This window comes from Rhyacophila brunnea, unplaced genomic scaffold (genome assembly GCF_057557595.1).
Source record: "Rhyacophila brunnea isolate RB1 unplaced genomic scaffold, BYU_Rbru_1.0 scaffold_4, whole genome shotgun sequence".
Classification (NCBI taxonomy): Eukaryota; Metazoa; Arthropoda; class Insecta; order Trichoptera; family Rhyacophilidae; genus Rhyacophila; species Rhyacophila brunnea.
The window spans coordinates 46,124,634-46,148,272 of NW_028233068.1; the positions used below are offsets into that span (position 1 = coordinate 46,124,634).

Consider the following 23,639-nt stretch of genomic DNA (forward strand, 5'->3'; position numbering starts at 1 on the left):
TCAAAACTTAGTATCGCGTGTGACATTGTCAGGTATTGAGATTTTGTTAAATTTTTAATACATAACGAAACGTTTCATATTATTATTGATGTTCCTGTTTCAAAAATAAAGACAAAGTATTATATCGCAAAGCGTGCAAAAATATTGCAATGATTATTCTAATGTCGACAACAGTATGCAAATATTCCGATGATTTAAAAAATAAATAGGTATGTAAAGTTAGCATTATTAGATGACTATTCATAGAGAATATGACACGTGTTTGTTCAGATGCAACAAAAACTTCAAATAAATAAAATGTGTCTAATAGAATCATTTACAGAACACTGTAAAGACATCACCATATTGTCACAAAAATAAACGTAATCTCAAAAGATCACCGAATTCAGCAAACGTAATCTACACTGATTAAACGGTAGTCTAATGTTAGATTTTATTTTTAATTACAAGCCAGAAGAGAGGGGGTTAAAATTTACAATGCGGGGGCATAGAGTGGGGGTGGGGTTCATAAAACCAGGGAGTCTTACTCGATATCGACATACTCGCTAACATAACCTACCGCCTACCTTCCTAAACTTGCCGCGATCACCGATCATTTTTTTACACAATTCTCATAATTTTACCATAATAATCATCAAAATTACATTTAATTAAGACAGTCGCCGCGGTAGAGGCGCGCGGAGAGCGATGGAGTGAGCGGGGGTTACTTGGGCATGTACCCGGGATAGTGCGGGCCAGGCTGGGGCTGCGATCTCGTCCCAGTCGCGTACAACTGCTGCTGGAAATTGTGGAACTGCTGCGCATAATTGGGGTCGGCCGTGCTGGGCACTACGAAGTTCTGAGAGTTTTTAAAGTTTCCCGGGCCCCCCATGGACGCAGGGAGGGGCTGGGACGTGTTGGGGGCGCCCATCCTCATGGGGCCACCCTTCATCATGGCTGGCCTAAAGTTGGGGTTGCACATCATACCGGGGTTGGGACCCATGCCACCGGAGAAGGGATCAGCCATCTTGGGGGGCGAGTTGAATCCTCCGGGGTAGTGCGGCATCCGTAGCATGCCAGGACCACCCCGCATGGGTCCCATCATAGGACCCTGTGGCCGAGGACTCATCGGCACCATCTGATCAGACATATCCATGCGGGGTCCCATTCCCGGGGAGCCATTGTGGCCCATGGGTCCACCGCAGGGTCCTCCAGGGAAATACTGCATGTTCATGTTCATGTTTTTAGAGGCGTCCATGTGCATGGGGTTCGTGACTCTCTGGAGGAAGTCAAGGCTGGGAGGGACACGAGGGCCGGCACTGCAGGGCAGTTGCGGCCTCGTAGGCAGGTACTGTATGGTGTTGGGGGCGCTCGCCTTCACTTGCACATTGGCCCCATTGAAAGGAGGCATCTTACCCCCCATCCGGGGCCCCATCGCAGAGGGATCTGGACCCATCTGGCCCATGGGTCCCGGGGGTCCTCCACCCATCTTGGGGCTCATGTTCATTTCGGGAGGAAAATCTCCAGGACCCATCATGCCGTCCATGGGACCCATCCCGGATCCCATTTGTTCCATGTGGCATCCTGAAAACGTTACTCATATTAAAAACGGAAACCACAAAAACATGACGAATATTCTATACCTATTTCTGATTTAATATCAAGAAAACAGTCTCTGAGCAGCTGAATGCAATGCTCTAAATTTTGATTGAAACGTCAAACATAACATAACCTACAATTTGATTAGTCATGTCATTGCAGCATGTAGTAAAACAAATATTACGTTACTACAAGTCACTCGATATTTGACAGCTCGCGGGGATCTATAAATTAAGACGGCGCGGCGGCCGTGACGTAATTATTTTTCAAAACAGCTGCATCTTGCATCTCAATATGTAATTGAGGTACTCTATCTCGCTCTAAAAGTTAATACAGCCAAAAGAGGGGCTGATAAAAGATAGCACTTTTTGGCAGTTCAGACGGTTAACTTATTGTAATAGTTAACTGCCTGAATGCATAAAGTGATATATGTATTTATTACATTTAGCTCTTTCTGGATGTTAAGTGATATGTTAGAATGCCTCGCTGGAGTATTTGTTTAATAGTTTAATATAACATCATTGTGATATACAATCAAATAGATGACATGACGTTCAAAGTGTTGTCCCAGCCTTATTGAAAATTTGCCAAACTCCCAATGCTCCCAGCCACACCAGTATTCTTATCTCTATATCTAGCAGATCTACATACAGTACTCTCTCAGTAATCCGCCACCCCAAAAACCAGACAAGAGTCCAATTAGTGACAGCGGCAGATTATAGTGCATACATACTAGCAAATTACGGTTTTATTTATAATCAAAATCAAGTACCTAGGTATTTACTAAATTACTTATACATATTTATAAACTAAGTTTATTAACTAAATATTAAACTGTAAATCAGTGATTTCCAAACTGGGAGGCGCGAAAAGTTTAACATATGGCGATATTACAAATCGAATACATAGGCATTTCCATGTAGGTATCCAATTATAGCTAACTTTGTAGATCAATGACCGCGACAATAATCTTTGTATATCTGTTCTCACTTAATTAGTTAATAGCCTAATTATTACATAATTATAAGTTAATAAAATAATAATCAGTACGTCATGATTGATAAAAAGAGAATTATTCGATTGTAAGTTTTCGACCGAAGCACATCGCTCTGTGCTGTGATTTGCATTATTGTAACAATTGTACACCTGTACATATGCGATATAAATAAACTCACACCCTTCTTATAATCACGACAACGACTTCTCATCTCTCCACGTCACAATACCATTGGCCCTCACATTGACGACCATTACTAACATAATTAATGTAGCCACAGGTTTGCAGTTTGCAAATGCATAGTTTATAAAACGGCTGCTAGTTATAAACTACAAAAAAAAAACAGTCATATAAAGGTTGTTGGCAAACCTGTCTGAAAATATGGAGACTAATTTTATAACACCGCACTTCAATACTGTTGTGAAGCGCACTATCTCATGAAAAAATTAAATAAAAGGGTCAAATCATAATGTTGAAATTTGAGGCAAATTTGTTTAGGAACGATAATTTTGTTGTTAAACTTGTCTATTTGGTTGAAATTTAAAAAAAATGAGTGAATAATATAGGACCACTAATGCATTTACTGATTTAAAAAGACAAAGTGAAGGATATTCACTTTGGTGTGGGGCCCATGATAGAATCCATTTGTCATTAGTCGATGATGAATTTGGATGACTACTATTGAAATTGATTATGCTAATAAACAAGCACATTCATCGTATGAAAAACAAATTAATTTAAAAATTAATATAAGTATAAAGTAAAAACTAAAAACATAACGTTTGGAAACCACTGCTGTAAATCACTTAACACAATCAGTTGTTCAGTGAGGCAGATATTCTTGAATGGCTTAGGATTCCTGACTTTCCCTATGACCAAAAGCTTCAGTTTGTGTGTCCCGGTTGCATTGGAGTACGCCATAATTGTGATGCGGTCCTTGGGCACTTTCCTCCATGGTACAGTACTTTCCTCGCGATGTAGATACGTTTTACGAAGGAAAAGTTTCCAAAATAAACATCTGCGTTGTATACTAGGAACTACTTGACTACTGAATTTGAAAATCGAATACCGGCAAATTATAGAGCTTGATTTTGTGCTTTCAACTAGTAAAAATAACGGCGGATTATAGTAGTTGTCGGATTATCGAGCGGCGGATTACTGAGAGTGTTGCAAATTGTGTGAAGCATTTTACTTTTTTTTCAATCATTTAAATTTTCTATATCGTAGACACTACCAATAATGGCAAGAGTATAATGAAAGAAATGTTTCTCACCCATATCCTGCATCATGAGGCCAGGGTGATGGTGGGGATGAGGATGAGGGTGTGGGTGGGGATGGGGCGGCCCCCCCGTCAACTGCTGTGACATTTGCGCTAGAGACGAGATGGGATCAAAGCTGGAGCCCGTGCCTCCTCCGCCACCTCCCACAGCGCCACCGCCGGGCGCCAAGGGAGCATGTTCCCCTCGACCCATTCCGCTGCCCTGTAATACATAATGGTTAAATAAGTGACAAGATCTAAAATTTCCATTTCTCTGTAAGTTATTCTTGAATTTGGCAAATTTTGAATTTTTTTTCCATACAAATTTGTAGTTGATCTGCAATTATCTCCGGAAAAGTAGTTTTATCCTGAACCCTCTGCTTAATGTTTACTGTGGTATAAGTTATTTAACTTCTCTTCTATTTAGAGGCAGTGACAAATTAAGTAATCCAAGACTGAACTCACATCAGGTCCACTCCCAGGTATCGATCCAGGATTTTGCATTCCACCCGTAGGACTGTCATCCATACCCCCTTGCATCTTCTGTCCCATTCCCATCTGCCCGGGGTTACCTCCCCCGGGTCCCGATTGGTTGGGTCCCGAGGGCCCTTTGCCTCCGTGGCCCATCATGATGGGGTGCCCGGGCGACGCCATGGAAGGATTCCCCTGGACGGGCTGACCGGGTTGAGAGGGGGCGTATGGCCCTTGACTTAGATTCTGTGACGGGGTGTTGGGTCCCATTGAGTCTCGTCCTGGGGTTTTTGAGTTGGGGTCTTGTGATGATCTATTTGACGATGGACTAGGTCTCTGTTTGTCACCTGCGGAGAAATAAAAATTATTTTTCTTGCCAATTTATAAAATTTTACATTATTCAAAAATTGAATCATGAAATGCTTACAGATATGACCAGGTAACTGATATACCAAACGGGTGTGGAGAAACAGGCCACCGATCGCGAGTGTGGAAGAATATAATAATTATGCACTGACGCTATGTATTGCTGAATATTGGTATATTTGAAATTGTAACACACACTATTGCATGTCTAATGTGTGGTTCATTTTCGTAGGACACTCACATTCAAAACCCTGTCTCAAAATGTAGTGTATTGGGTTATAGCATATAAGTCGGTAGTAATTGCTCATAAGTTCATTCATGTGAAATACAGAAAGAAAAGGGAGACAAATTATACTTTATAAATTAAAATATGATTACATAGATGATTCGTATTATTATTTATCTCATCTCATATTGTTGCAAGTAGGTACAGTAAGTCCTCGACTTACGCGAATTCGACTTATGTGAATTCGTACTTACGCGATTTTTAAAATATGCTTATTGTGCTGCAGTTTGTTTCTCTGCGCTTGTAAAAAAAATAGTAGTAATGCAATCTACGATAATTACCAAGAAAAGAGGAATATTAATAGAAGAAATGGAAATATTGGTTATACGGATGGAAGATATGCAGCAACAACATATTCCAATAAGCCTTATAACTCATACAGAATAAAGCCTTGAGTCGTTTTGAAAACATTAAGTGTAAAAATGATGATAGTGTTGATACTAATACATTCACTGCAAACCATGGACGGTTTCAAAAATTTAAAAGCCGTAATAAGCTACAGAACATCGAAGAAACGGGTGAGGCTGCCGAGTTATGCAGATACAGAGGAAGCTATGAATTTTATCAAGAGTCTAGCAGGAAATCATTAAAATTAGGATTACCTGCCACAACAAATTTTTAATGTGGATGAAACTGGGCTTAATGGAAAAAAATGCCAGATCAGTCATATTATATATCCCAACTAGAAAAATCTATGCCAGGTTTCAAGGTATCTGACGATAGGCTTACCCTTTTACTTAGTGGAAATGCTGCTGGGGATTGCAAAATCAAACCACTTCATCCATTATTTTTTTTTTTAAATGTATGTATGTAGGTGCATTTTATTTTCACTTAGTGTACGTCCGGAGTGGCAGCGTTCGGCGCAGCGTTGAGCGTTTTGCGCAACTTAAACGTATAACCGTGTGTGAAAATGTTCGTAGACAATGTCTTTTTTGGTTATACATTTATACGGTTATACATTTAAGTTGCGCAGAACGCTCAACGCTGCGCCGAACGCTGGCACTGAGGCCTCACACTTATCCTTTGAAACTAGCACATAATATTATTTAAAAAATTACTTGATTTTAAGTATTATTCGACTTCGCGATTTTTCGACTTACACGAACATCTTCGGAATGAATTAATCACGTAAGTCGAAGACTTACTTTACAATAAGTTTCTTTTGAAATATTGAGTATGTAGATGAAAGTCTACTGAAAGTAAATTAAATTCCAACCAATAATGTAACCCCAATTATATTATGAGAATAGATAGTTTTCGCACATTCACGGATGGACTCTCCACCTTATAAAGGCATCGATAATATATTTCAGGCATGTCCGATTTCATGTAGACTATGTACGCTAGTGTACGTATATTTTTCATATTCAATTCATAGAATATTTGGCGTAAAATATTAATATTGTGGAAATAAAATTATTCAGTCTATGGCTACGAAACTGGCGCATTGGTTTGATGCCAAACACGAAATTCGCATCAAATGCAAGCGCAATGTTTTCAGTAACGGTTGCGTTGCGAATGTTTCGGAGTGGTCTATGGAGGACTTTATCCTTCACCATCATAAAGAAAAACGCAATTTCCCATTCTGTGAAAATGAGTTTTGCCATTCTTTTGCAATTATGAATTGCATCTAATTCAACAGTAGGCATCAACTAGTAATGAAAGTTTTCTTTAACATCTTGGCCTATTACAATAATAATTACACACAACTGTCGTCAATAAAGATGCATTTATTCAGATATGAATTCATATACGAGGTTGTCCAAGAATTAAAGATCTTTATTATTTTCAAAATCAGGAAAATTTTATGTTTATAAAAAAAGTATACAAAATTTTAGGTACATATCCCCACTATTTTTTGACATAGTCCCTGTTACGATCGATGCACTTGGTGAGCCGTGGCACTAGATCCTTGATTCCCTTGTCGCAAAACTCTGGCGCCACCGTCCTCAAAAATGTTCTCACCTCTTCCTCCACATCCTCGTCGGTCTCGAAGCGTTTTTCGGCCAAATGTTGCTTGAGGTGAAGAATAAGATGGAAATAACTCGGCGCCAAGTCGATGGATGATCGATCTATGAGCAGGATGATGGAGGACATCCCATTTGAATGAGTCCAAAAGGTTCAAAAACACCTAAGCGCTTTTCACACGGTTTTGTTTGTGAGCATCCATCAGCATTTTGGGCACCCAACGAGCACACCTTTGCATACCCCAATTTTCCCCTCAAAATCATTTCTATGGTAGACTTACTGACGTATGGCATCAAAATTGCGATCTCAAAGACTGTCACACGGCGATCTTCACGAACTTTATCATTGACTCTCTTCAACAAAACGTCACCAATTGAGGACCTCCTTCCTCTCCCCTCTTCATCATGGACACTCATTCTACCACTCGAAAACTCAGTATGCCACTTCCTGACATTCCACTGGTTCATCACATTACCATAATTGAATGTGAGATGATGGATTTCAACAGGGTGGACTTCCTCCTGGTTGAGAAACCAACTGATTGAACGCATCTCGCAGGCGGTGGGATTCGACAGCGGAGCATCCATCTCAAACCGACTACCGAACTGGCTCACCACTCGTTCTGGAGAGGGAAGTCTACACTACACGCCAGTGCTGCCATCTTTTGAGAAACAACATCCGCGACGCCAAAAATGAATAAAGGTTTTTAATTCTTGGACAATCCTCATATATATTATGGAAAATACATCCAACTAAAAAAATTATGAATACTTACCGGGTGTAATATTAGGGTTGGGGGTCTGCGGGTTATTTGATCCGGGGAAGCCAGGACTGTGGTCCAGAGAATACCTGCCAGCTCTATCCATCATCCCGCTACTGTTGCCGCCGCCGCCCCCTCCACCAGGATGGCTTTCGGGCGTACCTGGCATCATTCTGAAACAGTCTCGTTGGATCAATAACGACGTCAAACTAAATTAAAGAATTCAATAAACATGTTTGCAAAATTCATCACTTACCCGGGAGATTTTTGATTGGAAGGTGGGCCATCTTTAAGCGACGTATTTGGCTGTTTTTGGATCGTCAACTCTTGCCCTAAAATTTAAAACCAATTTTATAAAGTGTATAGAAGGAACTACTTTCAAAATTACACAATATCCTAATAATAACTACAATTGTATGTATTGGTTTAAGTGCAATACCGAGTAAGAGCCAAATTAAAATTAATACTTTTTTTTCCTGCATTATGTGGTCATACTTAAATGACTTGAAGAAGACTTTGGGTTCTTCAGCAGTTTACTTACAATATATATTTACTGATAAAAAATATATTTTACAATTTTAAAATAGCGTTTTACACAACAAAAAAAAATTCTCGACTACGGGATCGAACTTGGACTGACACTACGGCTCCTTTGGTGTCCTTTTTGTATACTGAGCCATTGAGGGTTTGCAAAATGCGCGAAAAATATATATATAAATAAACTAAACCAAACTAGAAAAAAGATTCTTGACAAAATCTAGCAAGGTAGGCTCTAAATTATCGCCTAGTATAGTTCTCACCATAGGTGTATGACCCATGCATACTACTTGCTGGAAATAAATCCACGTATGGATCATAGTATCGCAGAAGACCAATATTCAAAAGTAAAGCTTAGTTGTAAATAAGGTGTTTTATTATGCCTGAACATTTTCAAAAATGGTTCATTCGCCATATTGCACTTACACCGACAATATTATTATTATACGCCTTTATTCCAACATGATTTTAAATAAATAATTCAGACGTTCATTTTTTTGGTTTTCAGAAACTTGTGCTAAGGCATTAAGTTTCTTTCCAAATATCAAAACAGGCAAACTGAATTGATAGATTAAGGAAGTTTTCTCTAAATGTATAATCCTTGTAATATCTATTGGCAATAAATACAAAAAAGGAAAAGTTAAAAAGTCAATAATTTATCCTTTTGTTATATCTACGAATAATTGGTGCAAAAACTACATCTATTGATAGAGCACATGCAATTTTTAGTTTGAAAAAAAATCAACTTATATGGATGCAACATTAAAGTAACAAAGGCATGCAGTTAAAAGTACAAAAATAATAATATCACAACTGGCAATATTATAATGTACATATTATGTGCCGGCCACTGGTACCTATCAGGACAACCACCCCATAACTTGTCTCACTCTCCTATAAAGAAAATCAATAAGTATTTCATTTCATAGTGCCTATTGCCTCAAATATAATTATTATTAATTTATAAGATTGAGTAAATATTTATTATTTATCAACCATTGATTTACCATAATAAATTCGTATAGATTTGATGCATACATAATTTCTGACCGTTCGGAGAGCATTCATTGGTCGGCGTATTAATAATATATGGTATGCCAATGAGGTTAAAAAAACTACAACTAAAACAACTATGATGAGCCAGCGTTTGTTTGACAATTATTACTATGAAGTCCATTTGTAGAGCCAAGTTAGACGGTTGTACACATTATTATACATGTTATAAACTCGGTCACATGTCTACATAAAAACAATCCAATTACGGTATCTTTGGATTGGGGTGTATGGTAACTATATTTAAAATCAGACAATTTCCATCAAAAAAAAAAAAAAAACTAGCTGCGATCAAATTGAACTGTGTGGAATATATTATACAACACAATATACAAAAAATTTTCTAAAAAAACTTTTGGCCTAGATATCATTATAGATATTTACGTTAATATGGTAATGTGTATTAATTAATTCAGCCTTTCTCTAGAAAAAGAGCATTACCGCGATAACATTAATTTTCTATAAATTAGTTCAAATGATGCACCATACATACAATCTTGACTGCACATAGCACTATCCGTACTAAAGTGGTGACACACTTATCACATGATTTTTGAACTGGCGCATCATTTAATTCTAATCTAGGCACATATTAATTTTGACGACTAATAACACTCAGTGGCGAAAACTGCCTATTGGACTAAGAAGTAAATGATTATAGAAAGTAGATGAAATAAGAAACGAAAAGAACAACTCGAAAATTTCAGAATAAACTGAAAATATTCAGTTTCTTTAGATAGAAACTTAGAAAAAAAAGAAAAAAGTGAACATGTGAACATTGGTTACGATTACAGGACCAATAATTGCATAGTATATAACAAGGATGGCGAACCTTTTTATGTACACGTGCCAAAATTTCCCAAATATTACTTTTTTACTGTAACGTGCCGAACAGTTTTTCGAGTAGTCGAGCAGGAAAAAATAGTTATAAGGATTATTTTAAAAAAGGTCTAAAATTACAAGTAATTTGAGTTCTTGAATATTATTACTATAATACCTACTTAGTTTGGTTCTTTACGCACAAATAGACATAAAAATTTCTCGGATCAGATGAGGCATCCTCTCGCTACAGTGGTCTCAAGCATTGTAAAATGATCAAAATCGGAGGTTCGCGACACGGCTTACCCCGTCGCCTGATGAGGTCAGTGCTATAATATTATTATGTGTGACGCATAAAGCCTACGGACCCATCTATGCAATTTAAATTGATTATAAGGCTTATTCTTCAAGAGTATCAGCTGCCTGATATTTTTTATACAATGCCATGTTATTTATGCATAAATTTCATAATTTTCGTTTGCGCATCGATTGATAAATATTATTGGTAAAAATATTATTAAAAACGAAGAAAATACGCATTTTTAATATTATATAATATATATTTAGGTATTTGTAAAACTTTTTGTAAAAAAAATATCTTTTAAATTATAAATCTATTTTTTTTTCTCTTTAACACAAAACATTTGCGTGCCATGCAAAATCATCTCGCGTGCCATAGGTTCGCCCCATCCCTGGTATATAATATGTAAACGTGTCGCTATTTTTTTAAGTTATCATTTTATCACTTTATGGATGAAATACTAAATCAACTCGCACTATGTAACATAATAATAATTATAATTAGTAATTTCTCATATTACTATTCTAGTCTACAAAAGCATTACATGATCAATATGTTTCGAGTTTTGCCACTATTGTCATTATAAAAGGTTGTGAAGTATATAGGAGTGAGTGAGCATCAAAAAATGGGTCTGTGGCTGTCCTGGAAAGTTCCACTCCACGCGGTTCTTCCGTTACCTTCGAAAGTGTTCAGGTAGTGTATCTTCTGCGGAGAGGGCACGGGCATCAGGTTGGCCTCCTTCTCCTTGCCCTGCTGTTTCTGCTGCTGCGCCGCTAAGCACTGCAGCGTCCGGACAAACAGCCCCTCTTCTGATCCACCATGCCATTCAACGCAACACGCCACATTTTGTTTCATCACCAAAAATATATCGCATATGATTTCATATATCGTTTTCCAGAGGGGACAGCGTCCACCGTTGATTGCAGCGACGCAGTCGGGCCGACGATTTTGCGGAAAGAGATGTTCAAACGTGGCCGGCACACGAGCGAAGAAGGGGCAACACACACACAGGCACACACACACAAAACGGAAAAGAAAAAAAACAAAATAAAAATTACTAAATAATATTTTAAAAGTGAAAAATGTCTGTCACCTTAAAAAATACTTGAGATATGCAATCAAATAAATATGACAGCACCATAAAAGATGATCATCGCTATAGAAATTGATATTCAAACATAAAATATTGTACATTTTAAGATGACAACAGTATTGTGGGTGTGATTTAAAAAAATAATATGCTTCTAGTAAAATTAAAAAAGGCCAAAAAGCAAATTAAACAATATTTAAAATAATATTCATGCCATAGAAAAATACGCAACAAATCCTTAATAATTTAAATTTTCATTTCTCGGTAAGAATAAAAAAATATGGAAGAGGAGGGGGACTGAGGCTCCGTAATAGGGGAATTTAAATAAATATTAAATCGACATCTATAATAAAATTACTTCTACGTGAGTATAACATTACAAATAAATAGATCTCTAATTTTATTTCAACATATTTTATACGTCAGGCAAAAAATTAAGACAAATCTAAAAATTACTTGATCAATTTCCTCTACATCCCCCCCACTCCTCCATTCCTTTGAATGAGTCTACGAAACATTAGGTTATTGTACTGACCGGGTCCTCCGTCCATGGGGTTTTTGGGAAGTCCTTTGTGGGAGTTGGGTCCCCCCTGTCCCGGGGGCCCCTGCTGGGGAGGAGGTCGCTGGGGGCCGCCGCACTCGGCCGGACTATTCAGAGCAGAGCTGGCCCGCGACGCTTCCGCCGACATGGGCATTTGGATATTTGAGCATTGACTCGGAGATTGGGTAGCTGGTTGAATGGAAACAAATGTGTAATTTTAAGCAGGCTTTCGGGTGGATACAAACATCTGAAACTAAAATATTTCATCGATGTCATCGATAGCTATTTTAACAGTAGTGAGGAACTGCTGAGTATACTTCAATCTTTGGGGTCCATTACCATGTCACATTCATAATTCTTCAAAGGGCTTACATTAACACCAACCTCATCACAAATGTGAACTTCCACCAATCCTTTCATCAGTTTAGGGATGAATGATAAAACATTTTTTTGGAAAAAATCTTGAATGAACAAAATTGTTGATTCATTAGTTATAAAGTATTTAGGTATTGCAATATAACAAACAATATGCTCTAAAGATTCGATGACTTAAATAATGTTGTGGATTACTTACCTATAGGTACAGAGGCAGATCTATGAAGGGGGGAAGCGCCATAGGGAGGAGGGGGTAGGCAGCCACCGGACGACACACCGCCTCGTTCACTGCATGGAGACTTCACCTGACCACCTATGCATATTGCATACAATTAATTATGTGTCAAAAATATCATAATAATAAAACATCGTACAAGTGCACTGCACTCCTTACAATTTGCTTAATTTTCTTGGTAATGCTATGAGTGTCATATTCATAACTTATCAATCACTAATTGCAATGTAAATCGTATATCAATATAAAAGATGAAGGAGAAATAATATGTAGTACCAATGTATATTTTATTCTATTGATATATCTCGCATGAGATTTCAATTTCAATTTATTTATTTTTAACATATTGTGGACATTACCAATTATAAGTTTAAGACGTTCACAACATGACATTTAGAAACAAAGAAATATAAAACAGTATTACATAAAAAAGAGATAGATCAGTATAGAGATAGGTAGTATGTTGAAATATGTACATACAAAAAATATAAATTAGATATGTACAAGGAAGTACACCGGGTGAGTTAAGCAGACCCTATTTTAAGAATTTATAAAATAACGTCCACCTATACTCATCTCACGTAGGTGGAATATATCAACACCCGAAGCAATTTCCTCGAACATAGTTATCGCCCTCCCAATTGGCATTGCCAGTGGCAGGTTGGTTCTGCACCTTGGGAGAATAAACAACTGATGTTCTCAATTTCTAAGATAGTTATCAGGGACACACAGGTCAACACTGCCCAGAATGGCAGAGTTCTCATTTATACCTCGTATAAGTCAAAAAAAATACGTAGGCTAAATAAAGATTTCTTCTAAATTGCAGACTGCAGTATGTAAGCATGCCTAAGAGAAAGTCAGTTGAATAAAGCCACGGATAGTATCCATACAACCTCAAGTAAAGGAGTCTCAAGAATTTCTTCTGAACCCTCTCCACCATAAGGCCATACTTCAACTGATGCGGTGCCCAAACAATAGACCCACTCTCAAGTCTGCTTCAAACCAAAGAATTGTATAAAAATTTTAATACCGTAACATCCGAAAAGACCCGGGAAGTACGAATGACGAAGCCCAAAATTTTAAGTGTCTTGTTACAAATGGTAACCATATGGCTAATAAATGTCAGTTTACTCTCAAACGTAATGCCAAGATCCCTTACAGATGATATTCGTGACAGAACTCTGCCATGCATCGAGTATTGGAAAAACATCACTTTTGGGGCTCTGGTAAACGACAAAAGATTGCATTTATCAATATTGAATTCTAGTTTGTTACGCCTGCCCCAATCTAATATATTATCTATTTCAAGTTGGAGCTGACGACAATCGTCCAAGGTGACAACTTCCAAAAAGAGTTTCAAGTCATCAGCGAACAACAAAAACATAGCATTTTTTATTACCAATGCTATGTCATTTATAAAAATCATGAACAGCAACGGCCCTAAGTTGAGCCCTGAGGGACACCAGAAAATGTGTAAAAGGTCTGTGACTGATAAAGGCCGTACGATATGTATTGTTGACGGTTCCTAAAATAACTCCCGAATAGCTTCAAAAATCGATCAGACAATCCAATAAATTGGAGTTTTTCCATCAGGACATCATGATCGACTTTGTCAAATGCTTTTGAGAAGTCATTGTAAGAAAACAGTCAACCTGGTGGCCTCTATCCAGTGCCGATGACACATAATCAGTAAATACCATCAGGTTAGTTTCCGTTGATCGGCCTGCTCTAAATCCATGCTGTTCATTTATTATAAATGACTCAATTTTTGGAGAAATCATGTTGTGCATGATAATCCCAAGAACTTTTGCTGGTGTAGAGAGAACAGCTACTGGCCTGTAATTCTCCACTGATGACTCTGTACCACTCTTATGGATTGGAGTAACCTTCGACATCTTCCACGCTTCCGGAAAGATACCTGTCTCCATTGTAAGATTATATATATATGCAAGTGGGCCTTTGACAAAATCAACACACCCCTTTAAAAAAAATGTAGGGACGTTATCAGGTTCCAAAGAGAGTATTTTTTAGTTTTTTAATAAATTTTAACACATCACTCTCAACTGGAAAAATATCAATGGACTGGCCACCGCATGATGGCTGTCTCGACGTGGAGGCAACATCCAAATAAGGAATACTACTTGTGTAGACAGACCTGAAGTGACCAGCAAATGCTTCTGCCACTCCATGTCCGGTCACCTCTTCGCCTTTCCAACTCATAGAATCGGCATACCCGCCATCCCTTCTTAATGATTTAATATAATCCCAAAACGATTTGGAATTTTCACGAATGCAATCTTCTACCGATTCCATATATGTTCGATGTATATATGAGGCGCTGAGTCGCTGAGTCGCTAAACTGGCTCCTGGCGATTTTTCGATAAAATTAGTTTTGAATGTACATATGAGCTCTATTGATAGATCTACCAACTTTTCCAGTTGAGAGTTTCAAATTCCTTCCAATTTCTTCAAAAAATCAAAATGAATATTGACGTGAGCCACCAAGCGCGCTCTTTGAAAAAATAACGAGTAGCTAAATTGTCTCTTCATAGCCGACCAATCAGACGCCGCCATTCAAATGCTGATTTTAAACGTATTTTAAATTCTCTATACAATCGTGTCAAACTGGTCACGTGTGTGCAATAAGAAAGTTGTGATTTTGCTTCGTCTGTTTGATTGTTTTTATTAATTAATAATGGATGTTTCATTAGTTAGTGTAAGGGAATCTCAACCAGGAGAATCAAGGAAGCGTTTGAGAAATCCAGCTGGCTGGAAATGTAATGCGTTACGCCAAGAAAAGTATTTGAAAATGGGCATTCCAAACATTAATTTTTGCTATAGTTGTTTGAATAATCCAGTGGTGTCACATATTAATTTTTAGTTTTGTATGCGTTTTTTTAAGTATGCCGTAAATATTGAACATTAAGCGTGATGTAATTAAGATTTTTAAATAAAAAATTTCAACATAATTTTAGTTTGTGTCAAAAAATATTATTGTTGGGACCCGACCCTTATTAATTGAACATTATTTTTGAATCACTTGACGATTTTCTAAGCGAATCCATAATTATGATAAATTAATTAACATAACCGCCTTAAAGGTCTTTCTATATATTTACATACATATCTATATTAAATGCTGATAACCCGTGTTATAGGTTTGGTTGGGCACTGCGCTACCTTTATATAGGTTTATGCCATAGACCAACTCAGATAATTTCAATAAGTCATGGGAAATGACTAACATGTTGATATGATTACTTATAGGATTGCGTTTGGTTTAAAAACATACTTTTTGGGATGTATTTATTTAGTTAAAAGTAGACGCATGTTTCGACTTACAACATCATCAAATTCGTTTTTTTGCTTTACTCTAGTAAACACCGATTAAAATTATTTTTTGTTACCTACTTAATAGTCCCCATACAAGTTACGAAAAAAAAATATTTCGAAAAACTTAGTATATGGCGATTATCTTTTATTCGAAATCAAATTTTTAGGGACCCCTGTATTTTGAGTTAACGAGATTATACTGTACTAATATTTTATTTAATCAACTTATTTCCAATCATCACCAGAAATCACTTATTCTTTTATTTTGTATACTTCTGTAATTTCTTGCTTGCTGCTCGCTCATTGATAAACAATGATTCATTATTCCGAAAAAATGTTTTTTTATGTATGTATGTATACCACTTTAAAAGCTAAATAGATGCAACGTAAAAAAAGATCTACCATCTAGTAGGTAAGTATGGCTAGAAAATATTTGTTTGGCAAAATAAATTCTAAAATATCTATATTAATTGAAATAAATACGGGCCGCTACTGAGCGTTCATTTCCGGCCGACCACGTTCCCCCGCAAGTGCCAAATTCGACTCTATTGACATGGATGTCAAAACGTGAGTAACAAATTTTGCTCCTTGCGACAGCGGGTGACTCAAGTCTGCTCTCTGGACAATTAAAATGCATTTATTTGGAATATTGCCGCATATAAATTGAATTTGAAGTTTTATTTTACTTTTAATATTAACCTGGAAGATACAAAACCACTTAAATTACACATAAAGTTAACACACTATCCATAACAGTTTTTCGTGATTTACTCAAAACTCAAAAAACCCTCAGGAGCCACTTTAGCGACTCAGCGCCTCAATTATATGGCCACAATTTCTAATGAATAAAATTTTTATTATGTAATCTGGCCAATATACTAGTGTGACATTGCTACATTCAGAAGTTTGAGATATATCACCAACATTATATAATATATAAAAAAACATACATCCCATCGAAATTTTTATTGTTTTCCATATTAAAATTTGATAAGAGACAAACCCCCCATTTCACCGTCCATATTGGGTTTGTGTTCATGGTCGAAGAACTGATGATGAAGCTTTTGCCAGTCGAGGTCGGCCCCGCCTGGACTCCTTGGACTCCGCATTCCCAGTTTGTGAACGTCCACACCACCACCCCCACCCATCGGCATGGGCATCTGCAGATACAAATAGAAATATTGGAAATATGAAGTTGCTTATACAGTAAAACTGAGGTTAATTCGCAATTATCCCCATAGGATTCATAAATATTCATACAAAACAGCACCTGGTCTTGGTTATTGGTGATTAGAAACCAAATTGGCAGCGTTTCATTTAAAGGGTTTTTTGTCATACATTTTCTAGTTCGTAATTCGACGTAATGACTGTTTGTACATAATAACTAAAAAAACGCTGAATAGTTGTAAATATTTTTGTTTAATTTTTAGGATTGTTATTTCAATGATATTGCCAGTATGAAAAAAGATATACAAAATGTTCAGTCTCATCGATATTCAAAACATCATATTGAAAAATATTCATTTTTATAGCTGATTCTTTGCTTACTAGATACTAATACCTTCTTTTATTGTATTAAATCTATATATATAAATCTATATATAAGTCGGGTTAGTTACACCATTTATAACTCAAGAACGGCTGGACCGATTTTTATGATCTTTGATTTGTTGGATTTGTCTCCGCCCCGAATAGCAGAATAACTATTAAAACATTGGATAAATCACGGAAAAAATAAATTATGAAGAAAATTCGGCTCTATGTTACGACCGTACTCCCTGGATAAACGTCAGATTTTTATAGTCAATACTTGAAAGCATCTAAGCGAGATTTTTTGAGCATAGACAATCATCGAAAAAATCGCTATTATATGGCGAAAACGCTATTATAAGCGTAGACAATAAGTAAAAATATAAAAATAATTTACAATGTAAGTATAAAATTCAAACATTTTAAATTAACAAAATTTGCCGTTTTCAAAAATCAGTATAGCATAATAGAGTTCGCCAATGCATTTCATAAAATTTAAATAATTATAAAGTAACCTAAAACATTCGTGCACACACCAAAGCGAATTATTCGCCAATCAAGCTCGTATTGGCTTACGGGAAAGAGCACGCGACGTTCAGATTTCGGAAGGGAATTAAGTTATTATCTTACAAAGTTCAATATGGAGCGCTGCGATTGTTTGACGTTTCGGTATCGAGCATTCAAATAATATATCAATAATTTTATATTATCATTGATACAATTATTTGCTCCGACACTGCCATCCATTCGCATTTATCACGTCAAAATAACCCGAAAAAAGCACCCGCATCGATATGGAAGGTCCGGTCAAAAGAGTCTCAAAAAATAGCCAAATATATGACAAATTGATGGCTTTCATTGTATCTTTTGATCCCCTGCGTGAATAAATGTCACGTTTGTTCATTAACAACAGGTAAGTAGAGAGCATTACAGCGGCATAGGCTTTTTTTGAGACTCTTTTGACCGGACCTTCCGTACCGATGGCGGGTGCTTTTTTTGGGATATTTTGACGGGGTACTTGGTGAATATTCGCGTTGGTTTGTGCGAGCCTTAACCTTCACATAAAAACGCTCTAAATAGATAAGTATGTATGCGAAAATAAGGAACATTTTTCAAAATAACGTTATAGAAAACAATATTTGATATATAAAATTGAGCCGTGTTAACTAAACGACATTGTTATAATTTCTTCAATGGCTTTTATTTACTCTTTGATTAGTGATTGTTCTTATAAGATTGTAATATTTATATCCATAATCAGTATTCCGTATTAACGCATTACCGAGAAAATTAAGATTAAAAAAAATACGAGGTTAGTTTGGTTTAATATTTAATATGAAAGATAACACGCTTCATGCATATTTATGATATGTATATTATGCCGAAAGGTAAGTTTTAAGCAGGAAAAGTGGCATTTTAATGAAAACCAGTGACGTTTAATTTCAATCAGTGTGAGCCGTTTTATCGAGGCTATTTGACCGGGCCATTTGTTTGTGGAAGCGAAATATTAAATATCATAAACTGGAGCCTGTTTTATTTATTATACATTTAATTAAATGAATATAAATTAAATACGGAATACTGACTATGGATAAATATTATTATCTTATAAAAACAATCACTAATCAAAGTGTAAATAAGAACAATTCAAGCCATTTTCACTCGTATTTCTTATTTTATTGATTAAATTTGAGTCGAAATTATCTGAAATAATAAAAATATCGTTTAGTTATGTAACACGGAAAATTTTAATACAAAAAATATTGTTATCTATAACGTTATTTTGAAAAATGTTCCTTATTTTTGCATACTTAAGCCTCAATTACATTGAGCTTCTTTACGAGCTGTTTGTTGGCTAATTTATAATCTGCCTGTAAATTCGCCAATAAACAGCTCGTAAAGAAGCTCAATGTAATTGAGGCTTTACCTACCTTTTCAGAGCGTTTTTAGACGAAGGTTTAAGCACGAGTGTCTTTGTGTCAAAGATTACTTTATAATTATTAAAATTTTATGAAATGCATATGCGAACTCTAATATACTATACTGATTTTTGAAAACGGCGAATTTTATTAGGTAATTGAAAATGTTTGAATTATTTTATTCGTTGTAAAAGATTTTTATATTTGTTCTTATTGTCTACGCTTATAATAGCGCCTAAGCCATATAATAGCAATTTTTCCGATGATTGTCTATGCTCAAAAAGTGACGCTTAGATGCTTTCAAGTATTCAATATAGAAATCTGACGTTTATCCAGGGAGTATGGTCGTAACATAGAGCCGAAAATTCATTTTCTCATACATTTTGTATGGAAAGGCTTTTGACTGACATCGATGAATTTGAACGATGAAAACCTCGCGCATTCGAAAATAAAAGAAAATCACAAAAAATTTAAATCCGTATACAACGCCATCTCTGATACATGACAGAAACAATAAAGAAGAAACAAACAAACAAACAAAAGAAAGAATGATAGTCGAAATGTCTAACTGTCAATGGTGTAGTGTGCCCAACATTTCGTGCTTCATGTCAACAGCTCAATTTGCTTGAAAACGATACTCATTGGGATATGACAATCGCTGAAGCAATTGTTTCTGCATCTCCAAGTCAGATACGCACATTATTTGATATCATTATTTCGACATGCTTCCCATCGAATTCACCTGAACTGTGGAACAAGTAAAAGGATGACATGTCAGAAGACATTTTACATCGAATTTGTGTCAGTTCAGGGAATCCCGATCTCGAAGTGAATGAGGAGATACATAACCAGGCTTTGCTTTTGATCGAATACATGTGTTACCTCAAACATGTGCGGCAGTTTTTTAGTCAAGTTAGGAATGCCAACGCCACATCGTGGAATGAGCGACGCTTTCAATCGAGAATTGGAACGTGATCGTGAATATGATCGAGATGCATTGAACCAATCAGTTCGAACGAATGTACCACTGTTGAACACTCAACAGAAGGAAGTGTACGATACGTTAATGAAGGCAATTGATGATGGAAATGGTGGCTTATTTTTCCTCGACGCGCCCGATGGAACTGGGAAGACATTCCTCATGTCATTGATTTTGGCTACTGTTCGTGCGAGATCCGAAAATGCTGTAGCAGTTGCTTCTTCTGGGATAGTGGCCACGTTGTTAGAAGGATGCCGAACACCTCATTCAACGTTGAAATTGCCGACTGAAAAACCGACATTGAACATTGCGAAATACTCAGCAATGGCCAAAGTTTTGTTAGCAAGTAAAATCATCACCTGGGATGAATGCACAATGGCGCACAAACGCGCATTAAAAGCACTCAATCGAACTATGAAAGATTTGCGCAATGACTCAAGAAGTATTGGAGGCGCAATGATTCTACTATCTGGCGATTTTCGCCAAACACTACCTGTCATTCCAAGATCGACCGCTGCTGATGAAATAAATGCTTGCCTCAAATCATCGACTCTGGTGCTATGTGAAGACACTTCAGCTGATGACAAATATGCGAGTTGCATTGCTAAACGATCCATCTGCCGAAGATTTCTTGAAGTAATTGCTGACTATCGGTAACGGCCGTGTTCCTGTCGATGAATCGAGCGGATTGATTTCGTTTCCGCTGAATTTTTCCAATTTCGTCTCAACTAAGGACGAACTCATCAACAAAGTGTTACCGAACATCATTGCTAATCACAAACATGACAATTGGTTGAGTGAACGAGCATTCTTGCGGTAAAGAACAAAGATGTGGATCATTTAAACTTCACAATTCAAAATCAAATCGTTGGTCCACTGCATTCCTTCAAATCTATCGACTGTGTAACAAACGAAGACGAAGCAACCAACTATCCAACTGAATTTTTAAACTCATTGGATCTGCCTGGCTTGCCACCGCACAATTTACGACTGAAGGTTGGCTCGGTAGTCATCATTGAATTGAAATTGAATTACAATATGTGAACTTACCAGACCCAGGATTCGAACATGGAACCCTCGACACTATAGACCGGCGCTTAAACCACGCGGTCATCGTATGTGTACAGTGTGTACAGTTCAATATAATTAAAATACTTTTCATTTTGATTTGATTTTTGCACATTTATTGAACTTATTCATTTTGAGTATTCATTTTAACTTAATAAAAAACTGAATTTAATTCAGCTAATAAGTTAACACAAGATTATTGATTCTGAGGCGGTACGAAGTTTGCCGGGTCAGCTAGTTACTATATAAATAGGAATTGACTGCATTTGCCATTTGCGAGTGCGCATAGTGCCTGAAGACGGTAAAAGGCAAAACCCGGGTCACAAATGACTCCAATCCAAACTTATATCAATTATTAGAATTTAGAATTTAAATTCAAATTCCATCAAATGGTACCCTCGATCGATAGTATTAATTCACCTTAATATTACATAATATTGCCTTTTTTACCAATGATCAAGCCACTCACATTTCTGCTGTGCGGGAAGTCATCACACATAGGTCGCGCGAGTCCCATGTGATGATCAGGCGGCCCTCCTCCGCACTCTCCCATACCTCCCCCATCCATCATGATGCCACCTGATGACACGTTCAACAAATGTCAATATAAACATATCGTAATACGATTGAAATACTAATTAATAAGTTAATGATGCTTTATAATTATTACCGTTCATTGAGTTGATGTTGGCCCCAGGCATCATCCTTGGTCCACCCATCATGCAGGGCTTCATTCCACCCATGGGATTACCCATTCGCTAAACAAAGAAAACATTATTAATATTAAATTAAACTATGATTGTACCGTTGAAAAACGTATCATTTTATATATTTAATTGTGTTATTAATTATGTCAATATAAGATATACTCACTCCCATGGGTCCAGGCCCTGAGCAAGGTCTGTTCATGTGCATATCTCCACACATCGAAGGTTTCATGTCAGGTCCTCCGCAAGCCGGATTTCTCATACCCCCCTTCATACAAGGGCCCATTCCCATGCCCATTCCTGATCCCATGGGACCATTCGGCCCCATCATCCCGTTCGGTCCCATAGGGCCATTTGGTCCCATATTCGACATTGGACCATTTGGCCCCATTTGAACGTTTCCACCCATGGGTCCGTTAGGCCCCATAGGTCCGTTGGGTCCCATCGGTCCATTTGGTCCCATGGGGCCGTTCGGACCCATCGGGCCATTATGACCCATAGGGCCATTTCCACCCATCGGACCGTTCGGTCCCATCGCACAGTTGGGTCCATTAGGTCCCATAGGGCCCATACTTCCAGGACCCATCGGGCAATTCGGTCCCATAGGTCCCATCTGATTGGGGTTAAATCCCATGTTGGGATTCATGCCCGGCCCTCCGGCATTAGAATTTGGTGGCATTTGGTTAGGGTTATTGTTCATTGGGCTTTGTTCATTTGGATTCTGATTGGGGTCCATCATGGGGTTTGTGTTAGGACCGTGGGGACCGGACTCCGGGAAAAGCATCTGTTGCATTTTACGTATCGTTGCCAATTGTTCTTCCCTATGGGCCCTTTGCTGTGGTGTGAGATTCTCATCGGGTATTTTAACACCTAAAATTGACACCGAATATTAACACATCAGCAGTTCTAGCAGATCAATGTAACCAAAACATTAAAAACCAGGATAAATATGCTATGATGAATCTGATTCCAAGAGTTACATATCCTGGGATATTAAATGTCAAAAATACCATTCATTAACGGTGCCTTTGACGACTACATTAACTAGATAATCTCACAAGCTAACATTTTACGCAAAATATTTGTACATCATTGTAAATTATACCTTGCCATGGACGTTATTATGTGGAATTATATTTATAAATTCGATTTCATCAATATTGCAAATTGAACAAAATTGGAAGATTACAATACCTAATTGCAAATAAACTGTCATGTTTCTCGGTTAAAGGTTAGTCAAACATCACTTTGACAGCCAATCAACAAAAGTCAGTGGCATTACGCACGCATAGCACCTCTCGTGATAAATTCAACTGCAATAACTGAACATTTTCATTTGACGGGTGTTGACTTGCAATTTAGATAAACCTTGTGCACTGCGAATACATATGATAACACAAAGTTATCTCAGATCCAAAAAATAATAAAAGTTGTCACGGTTGAAATAAATCTACAAATTGATATTACA

General features: G+C 37.0%; 1 protein-coding gene across 4 annotated transcripts in view; it reads right to left on the reverse strand.

The window, feature by feature from the left end:
- Positions 1 to 441: 441 nt before the first annotated feature.
- LOC147067447 (uncharacterized) overlaps positions 442 to 23,639 on the reverse strand; it is a 36,065-nt gene continuing 12,867 nt past the window's right edge. For 3 of the 4 annotated variants that reach the window (XM_085953977.1, XM_085953976.1, XM_085953975.1), the window contains exons 9-20: positions 22,338 to 23,041; positions 22,135 to 22,222; positions 21,934 to 22,043; positions 16,972 to 17,128; positions 12,600 to 12,713; positions 12,020 to 12,214; positions 11,072 to 11,203; positions 7,941 to 8,016; positions 7,700 to 7,857; positions 4,299 to 4,651; positions 3,849 to 4,056; positions 442 to 1,563 (exon numbers count right to left, since the gene is read on the reverse strand). In XM_085953977.1, the coding sequence (XP_085810103.1) occupies positions 704 to 1,563; positions 3,849 to 4,056; positions 4,299 to 4,651; positions 7,700 to 7,857; positions 7,941 to 8,016; positions 11,072 to 11,203; positions 12,020 to 12,214; positions 12,600 to 12,713; positions 16,972 to 17,128; positions 21,934 to 22,043; positions 22,135 to 22,222; positions 22,338 to 23,041 (3,155 nt within the window). In that variant the 3' untranslated portion in view covers positions 442 to 703. The remainder of the gene's footprint in view (positions 1,564 to 3,848; positions 4,057 to 4,298; positions 4,652 to 7,699; positions 7,858 to 7,940; positions 8,017 to 11,071; positions 11,204 to 12,019; positions 12,215 to 12,599; positions 12,714 to 16,971; positions 17,129 to 21,933; positions 22,044 to 22,134; positions 22,223 to 22,337; positions 23,042 to 23,639) is intronic. The other variant, XM_085953978.1, reaches the window with a different exon arrangement.